Source organism: Misgurnus anguillicaudatus, chromosome 13 (assembly GCF_027580225.2).
Source record: "Misgurnus anguillicaudatus chromosome 13, ASM2758022v2, whole genome shotgun sequence".
Classification (NCBI taxonomy): Eukaryota; Metazoa; Chordata; class Actinopteri; order Cypriniformes; family Cobitidae; genus Misgurnus; species Misgurnus anguillicaudatus.
In genome coordinates this window covers 33,634,508-33,642,945 of record NC_073349.2, presented here as the reverse complement: position 1 = coordinate 33,642,945, position 8,438 = coordinate 33,634,508, and the positions used below count along the sequence as shown (strand labels likewise).

The 8,438-nt window shown below is 49.5% G+C and overlaps 1 protein-coding gene across 1 annotated transcript; it reads left to right on the top strand.

Annotated features, from left to right (window-relative positions):
- The first annotated feature begins 4,204 nt into the window (after positions 1 to 4,204).
- On the top strand, positions 4,205 to 8,057 carry LOC141369258 (uncharacterized). The gene has a single exon (XM_073874849.1). It carries the CDS (start codon positions 4,725 to 4,727, stop codon positions 8,055 to 8,057), a length of 3,333 nt encoding a protein of 1,110 aa, XP_073730950.1. The 5' UTR covers positions 4,205 to 4,724.
- Positions 8,058 to 8,438: the final 381 nt, after the last annotated feature.

Genomic DNA, 8,438 nt, shown 5'->3' with positions numbered 1-8,438 from the left:
TTTTTTTTTCGATCCGCCGTATCTCGGCCGCGGAAAGGGTCGGAGGGTCGAGGGCGGGCTCGTTCGAAAGGTCCCCTCGGGTAGAGCGACCTACCCCGAGGGCGACGTCCTCGGACTTAAGGCGCCCGAGCAGCGGCCGTGGGAAAATCCGGTGACGGCCCCCCGTATCTCCGCCGCGGAAAGGGCCAGATACTCGCGGGTGGGCTCGTTCGAAAGGGACCCTCCGGCGGACCAATCGACCCGAAGTTCGAAGTCCCGGACCCGAGGCGCCGGAGCGGCGCGGTAACGAAATTCGGATATTCGACCGGAAGTATCTCCGGTCCACGGGGTCGCACGGACTCGGGGTAGGCGTCGCCGGAAAGCCCCGGGAAAGACCTTTCGAACGAGACCGGCCGCGCCTCCGGCGGACGAACGCAGCGGACGCTACAAGCGCGCGAACTCCGGACCAGCGTTTTTTTTTCGATCCGCCGTATCTCGGCCGCGGAAAGGGTCGGAGGGTCGAGGGCGGGCTCGTTCGAAAGGTCCCCTCGGGTAGAGCGACCGACCCCGAGGGCGACGTCCTGGGACTTAAGGCGTCCGAGCAGCGGCCGTGGGAAAATCTGGAGACCGCACCCCGTATCTCCGCCGGGGACAGGGCCAGATACTCGCGGGTGGGCTCGTTCGAAAGGGCCCCTCCGGCGGACCGACCGACCCGAAGGTCGAAGGACCCGGGCCCGAGGCGCCGGAGCGGCGCTGTAACGAAATTCGGATTTTCGACCGGAAGTATCTCCGGTCCCCCGGGCCGACCGAGGCGCACCCTCCCGGCCGCGGACCCGGCGGGTTCCCCCTTCGCGGGGGACGGTAGGGCGAACAGGTGCCATCAGGTATATAGCTAAGTCGATGGGGTTGACCAACTGCTGGAGAAGTGAAAGCTCCAGAGCCTAAGTCGATTGAGGTTGACCAACTGCTGGAAACGCGAACACTCCAAAACCTAAGTCGATTGAGGTTGACCAACTGCTGGAAACTCGAACGCTACAAATCCTAAGTCGATTGAGGTTGACCAACTGCTGGAAACGCGAACGCTCCAAAACCTAAGTCGATTGGGGTTGACCAACTGCTGGAAAATCTTTCGGGTTGACCAACGGTTGGAGAAATTTTGGGGTTGACCAACTGTTTGGTTCTCCAGAAGGGCCGGGATGATGGGGCTTAGTCTGGTGGGGGAGTGCTTAAGAGTGGGATGGCAGGGACCGAACGGTGCGCCGGGTACGAGCTCCAGGGTGTCCGTCGCGGGGTCCAAAGCCGTCCTCGGGTGCACGGTGGTCGGGTTGATGGGGCGATGTTCCCGGGGTCGTATCTCGGCCGGGGAAGGGGGTACGGAGACGGGGGTGGGGTCGTTGGAAAGGGCCCCTCCTGGAGGATGAGGGACCCAAAGGGCTAAGGTCTCGGTCTTAAGGCGCCCGAGCTACGGCCGTTTGAAGGTGCAGCGGTGGAAGTCCGTATCTCCGGCCCCCGGGTCGCACGGACCCGAGGCTGGCGTCCCCGGAAAGCCCCGAGAGAGGCCTTTCGAACGAGACCGGCCGCGCCTCCGGCGGACGAACGCAGCGGACGCTACGGGCGCGCGAACTCCGGACGAGCGGTTTTTTTTTTCGAACCGCCGTATCTCGGCCGCGAAAAGGGTCGGAGGGTCGAGGGCGGGCTCGTTCGAAAGGTCCCCTCGGGTATGGCGAGTGGAGAGTGCCACGGATAACCAAGCAAAGGAGACAGTCGTGTACTTTTACGCGAGATAAGGATACGTCGCCTCCACTGACGCGTGAGACCAACGTCGTGGATAAGTACGTCGCCTCCACTGACGCGTGAGACCAACGTCGTGGATAAGTACGTCGCCTCCACTGACGCGTGAGACCAACGTCGTGGAGAAGCACGTCGCCTCCACTGACGCGTGAGACCAACGTCGTGGAGAAGCACGTCGCCTCCACTGACGCGTGAGACCAACGTCGTGGAGAAGCACGTCGCCTCCACTGACGCGTGAGACCAACGTCGTGGAGAAGCACGTCGCCTCCACTGACGCGTGAGACCAACGTCGTGGAGAAGCACGTCGCCGCCATAGACACTTACCTCAAAAGTAGTTGCAGATGCTGTCAGACCTTTTTAGCAGTGTGTGATTGTACAAAACTCCGCAACTGTAGCTTGGTCTTAAAAGCTGCACGTGTTATATTCTGTATTTTATTCCGAAAACTGAAATGTTATTATGTATTTATAAGTTACCATTGACTTTTATTTTAGGTTTAGAATAGACCAATTTTAACTACGTGTTATAAAACCTTTCTACTAGAAAATGCCAAAAGCAAACATACAGTAAGTGCCCAATTAACTGTGGCTGTTGTTATATCTAGGACAATACACATTTGCCACTGCAAATTTATAATCCGTTATATTGCAAAATGCAAATGTTTAATAACATTGCAAATTTACACACTTAGCTGTATGTTACACGAGCAAATTTAATAGTTTAAATACTAGGTGTTTAATATTCAACACGTAAATTAAATAATTACAATCTATATTGTTAACTTTTACTCTTGATACTTTTATAGACCTTGATGTGAATAATTTGTAATTTGTAATATTTGTAATATACAGGCTTATCCATACGACACTGATGTTTATGGAAAAGGAGATAATGAAGATAATGGAGAGAATGAAAAAACCTCAGCAGGACAATATGTTTGCAAATTATTGAAAAAAAAGTGATCCTATTGTATGACCAAAACATTAATCATGCTTGTACATGAAACTTCGACAGAAATGAATCAAGGTATGCCAAAATGTGGGGACTGCACAACTCCAGAAATCATGTACTCATTAAATTTTTCATAAGAACTATGAATTGGCAGCCTCAAAATTAATCCACATGTATTGGCCTCTGGAAATTGTCTTTGTTCCTTATCTGCATGAAGGAATCCTAATGTTGGCAACTCATCAAATCCATGTGGAGGAATCCGATTGGTGCCCGTGCTAAACATAAGGACATCCTCCAAAGTAATTTGTATGTTTTCATTCCAGGGCAGCACAGCATCTCCACCTGCAAATAAAATTTGTTTTTTTTTTAACAAAGTGATTCATGGCAAAATTGTTGAATACTTCACATAATCAGAACCTAAGTTAAGTCCTTAATAATTTTCTTTGTCAAGTTGAAAACCTTTTATCTGCTTAATAGCTAGATTGTTTTTATGTTTTGTCATAAAATCAAGTGTTAATATTTCCATAAACATTTGTATGAAAATAGCCTTTCCAAAAATATTTGTAGATAAACAAAACATTCTCTTTAATCCTTGCATGTTTTGATGCATATTCTTGGCTTGGTTGAGCGACCACAAAACTGCTTTAAAAATAGCTGGTGAGGACCTATATAAAATAAATAATTTGCCACAAGATGCCACTGTCTATATCAGTGTTACAAAATAAGTATTTACATAATTCTATACATTTTGTGGTTTCTTGGACAGGGATTAGTCTATGCCAGGACTAGAGATCAACCGATATCTGTTTTTCTATATTTTCCCCGATATTTGAGCATTTTCCGATGATCGGATATCTGTTTTGTAATATCGAATTGACCAATAAGTGAGAGAATTGACAATTGCGCGCTGGACGCATCTGAAGAGAGGAGCTCACAGCAGCAGCAGCAGCGTGCACAGCAAATATGACGGCGGAGTGACGCGACTTTATTAAAAGTACTTTGAGTATACTTACTTTGCATATGAGGCATTTATAGCACAGCTTATTTGTGCATTAATGTATGTTATGTTAAATAAGTTGATATATTAAAAGCAATGTATGCAGCTTCTCCAAGAATAGAGACGAACTCACAGAGTCACGCTGATCCATAAAATCCGCTCGCAATAACGACGTAGCTTTGCATGAATAAAACAACCATGAATTAATGCTTTGTGGAATTAAAAACTCTAAATTAAATTAGTTTTTCTTTTATTTATGCTTATCATTAGCATAGTAAAATCACGTTCATATTGCTGTTCACTTAAGTTACCGGGGTTGAAGGCCTGAAGCACAGCCACCACATGTAGCTAACTTTTAACAAGATTTACCCCAAGTTATGTTAAAATTTCCCAGATAAACATTATTTTGCTAAAATATCTAAATAAATGTCTGTTGATATTAATTAATTATTTATGGAAGACGCTCACAGCTCTGGGCATAGCAGGAAGGGAGAGGAAGGCAGCTGTCCGTAGGTTGGGTGAGGCAGCAGAAAGAGCATCGTGCTGGCTCTGGAGTAGGAGGGAGGAGCTGAGCTGGGGGCCAGGAGGAGATGGGCAGTGACTGGCCACCACTGCAGACCCGCCAACTGGAGGATGTTGTGGTTCAGGGTCGAAACACCCTGTGAAAGTTGGACTCCACCTGACGACATCTTCTCCTGGCTGAAAGCTACAGTCACTTACTACAGTCAGTGGCAGAATTAGATCGCATCAGTATAGATGTATTCAATAGTATTTTCTCTGGTATACCAGTGACTTCCAGGAAAGGCTGGATGGCAATTAAGGAAGATTGGTGACACTGGAAAGACAGTTGACCTCCAGGAAAGACTGGCGTGGGTGTGCGAGGCCAGCAACCTCAATCACAGCACTCGCAAGAGGGCACCAACCAAAGCTACAAAACGGAACAATGAGCAATACCCCCAGAGTCTTCCGAGAGGGGGGGAGGATGAGAGACTCAACGGGACGGACACAATGGTTATGGCTACGGATATCACACGGACAACGAGACGGCTCACCCAAACCACACTTACAGGGGAAGTGTTAGAAGTAAAGTGCCACTGCGGAAAGCTTTGCAAGAGTGCAAGGGGACTAAAAATACACCAATCTAAGACCCAATGTGGAGGAGGGAAGAAGCAGACGCAGCGCATAGTGGAGACACTAAGTGAGACGCAGGAGGACTCCAGTCAGGAAGCACCCCACAGTACAGGAGACCTCTTAGCACCTGCTCCATCCCAAAGCCACAGGAGGGACTCTCCTAACACTACCTCAGGCACCCAACCTATGACAGAGAAAGTGAGATGGCCCCAAGCAAACAACAACGCTGCATGGAACCAACTAGACGGGGACCTGGACCGAATTCTAGAGGCCACATTAGCAGGAACAGCAGAGAAGAAAATCGACAGCATGACAACAATCATCCTCACCATAGCCAGGGAGCGCTTTGGCACAGAAGAGAGAAAAGGCAGCAGCGAAGCTCAGGTAATCCAGCCAAACAGGAGAGCAAGAGAGATCTTGCAATTGAGGAAGGAGATCAAGACCCTCAACAAGCAGTTCAGAACATCAAGTGCTGAAGAAAGGAAGGGTATAAAAGATCTAACCAGTGGACTTCGAGGGCAACTTTGCAGACTAAGAAGGGCAGAAAGGTCTCTGAAACTGAGGAAAGAGAAGGAGGCCAAGCGGGCTCAGTTCATTAAGGATCCATACAGGTTTACTAAAACCCTGCTGGGGGAAGCCAGATCTGGAAGATTGACCAGCCCTAAGGAAGTTGTAGAGGAGTTCCTTAAGGAGAGCCACAATGACGACCTCAGGAACCAAGCCTGCGGTGCACACCCCAAGATCAGCAGAACTGCTGAAACTCCTGAGGAAGAGCTTGATACCAGTGAACCAACATGGAGAGAAGTCCAAGACATTGTACAGAAAGCCCGTTCAGCATCTGCCCCGGGACCAAGTGGTATACCTTATAAGGTATACAAGAGATGTCCGATGCTCCTCCGCAGGTTATGGAAACTGTTGCGAAGGATATGGACAAAAGGTATCATTCCAGCATCCTGGAAAAGAGCAGAGGGGTGCTTTGTACCTAAGGAAATGGACTCCTCCAACATCACCCAATTCCGAACCATCTCTCTCCTAAGTGTCGAGTGCAAGGTATTCTTTTCGGTCCTGGCAAAAAGGATGACTACTTACATGGTGAAGAACAAATATGTCGACACTTCAGTCCAGAAGGGCGGTATTCCAGGTTTCTCCGGGTGCTTGGAACATACAGGTATCCTCAACCAGCTGATCCGGGAGGCCAAGGAGAGCAAAGGAAACCTAACGGTTGTCTGGCTCGACTTGGCTAACGCATACGGTTCAATCCCACATGGCCTCATTAACGCAGCTATGGAACATTACCATATCCCCCACCACACTAGGGGTATGATTACCAGCTACTTCGGAGGATTCAAACTAAGATTTAAAACTGCCCACTTCACAACCCAGTGGCAGGACCTTGAAAAGGGAATTGTGACAGGCTGCACCATCTCCCCCATCCTGTTTGTCATGGGAATGAACCTGCTCATAACAGCTGCAGGAAAGGAATCCAGAGGGCCACTAATGGAGTCTGGCACCCGCCAACCTCCAATAAGAGGCTTTATGGATGACCTCACTATAACAACTTCAACCCATGTACAAGCAAGATGGATTCTGAAGGTTCTTGACGACGTGGCAACATGGGCCCGGATGAAGTTTAAGCCAAGGAAATCAAGAAGCATGGTGATCAGAAGTGGGAAAGTGACCAGCAAGTTCCAGTTGCGAGTACAGGGGGAGACGATACCATCAATTGAGGAAAACCCAATTAAGTGCCTAGGGAAATGGTATGACGCATCCCTGACCGACAGATGCAACGTTTCCAGGACTGAGATACAGGCAGATGCATGGCTGAGGAAGATCGAGGGGTCAGGACTACCAGGGAAGTTCAAGGCATGGCTTTTTCAGCACGGTCTGTTACCACGACTCATGTGGCTACTGACAATTTATGAAGTACCCATGACAGCAGTGGAAGGAGTCGAGAGGCGAGTGAACAAACACCTTCGCAAGTGGCTCGGAGTCCCACCGAGCTTCACGTCAGTAGGACTATACACCAGGTCTGGACAGGTACAATTACCCCTATCATCAGTGGTTGAAGAGTTCAAGGTGGCAAAGTGTCGGGTTGTGATGATGTACCAAGACTCCACTGATGAAAAAGTCAGAAGAGCAGGCGTCACTACGAGATCGGGACGGAAATGGGCAGCTGACACATCAGTGGCGCAAGCTGAGAGTGCATTGAAGCTGAAGGACATCATCGGGAACCCATGCATAGGGAGGCAAGGTCTCGGATCCACCCACTTCCAGCAGTGGGGGAAAGCAGACCCAAGGCAGAGGAGGGACATGATCCAAGCCGAGGTCCGATACCTGGAGGAAGAAAAACGCAGGTCTAGGGCCGTTGAGCTTGGAGCGCAAGGTGTCTGGACAAAGTGGGACCTGCCAAAGCGAAAGGTCACGTGGCCTGAGATCTGGAGACTGGAGCCCTTTCGCATTTCTTTTCTGCTTCGTTCAGTGTACGACACTCTTCCATCACCAACAAACCTCCACAGATGGGGAATGAGGGAGGACCCATTGTGTAGGTTATGCAGAGGGAGGGGAACAATGGCGCACATACTGGCAGGATGCAAGACAGCTCTTAGCCAAGGACGATACAGGTGGCGCCATGACAAGGTTCTTAGTGCACTGGCGGAGATCTTGGAGCGGGAGAGGCAGAAAAAGCGCCAGCCCAGTACAAGGCCGGCGAGATCCATTCAGTTCATCAGGGAAGGGGAGAAACCATCAGCACCCAAGAAGACTAAAAAGAGCCTCTTGCAAGCAGCACAATCCTGGGAGATGAGGGTGGACCTGGGAAGGAGACTAGTCTTCCCCCAGGTTGTGCAAACACCGCTGAGGCCGGACATGGTCTTATGGTCTGAAGAGGCAAGGAAGTTAATCATGATTGAACTGACGGTCCCATGGGAAGACGGGTGCGACGAGGCCTATGAGCGGAAAGCCACCAAGTATCAGGACCTTGTTGAGCAGTGCAGGGCCAAAGGGTGGCAGACCTGGCTATTCCCGGTTGAGGTCGGGTGTAGGGGTTTCCCGGCACAGTCTGTGTGGAAGACGCTCACAGCTCTGGGCATAGCAGGAAGGGAGAGGAAGGCAGCTGTCCGTAGGTTGGGTGAGGCAGCAGAAAGAGCATCGTGCTGGCTCTGGAGTAGGAGGGAGGAGCTGAGCTGGGGGCCAGGAGGAGATGGGCAGTGACTGGCCACCACTGCAGACCCGCCAACTGGAGGGTGTTGTGGTTCAGGGTCGAAACACCCTGTGAAAGTTGGACTCCACCTGACGACATCTTCTCCTGGCTGAAAGCTACAGTCACTTACTACAGTCAGTGGCAGAATTAGATCGCATCAGTATAGATGTATTCAATAGTATTACCTCCGCAAGCGGTCACAGTTTGATACAGTTAATGTGTGAGTAAATGCATAGATAACAGCCATTTCATAAGCTATAACAACAAAATATTAATTATTCTGACATCAAATTACATTACCAGTTAAGAAATTCAGTGATATATAAGCCATTTTGTTTGTTACTTTCCTGAATGTAGTATTCCAGTCAGTGATTTCATTTGTCGAACCTCTT

Bases quoted from the DNA above. Each gene is read 5' to 3' on its own strand.
- LOC141369258 (XM_073874849.1), top strand. From the start codon at position 4,725: ATGGTTATGGCTACGGATATCACACGGACAACGAGACGGCTCACCCAA.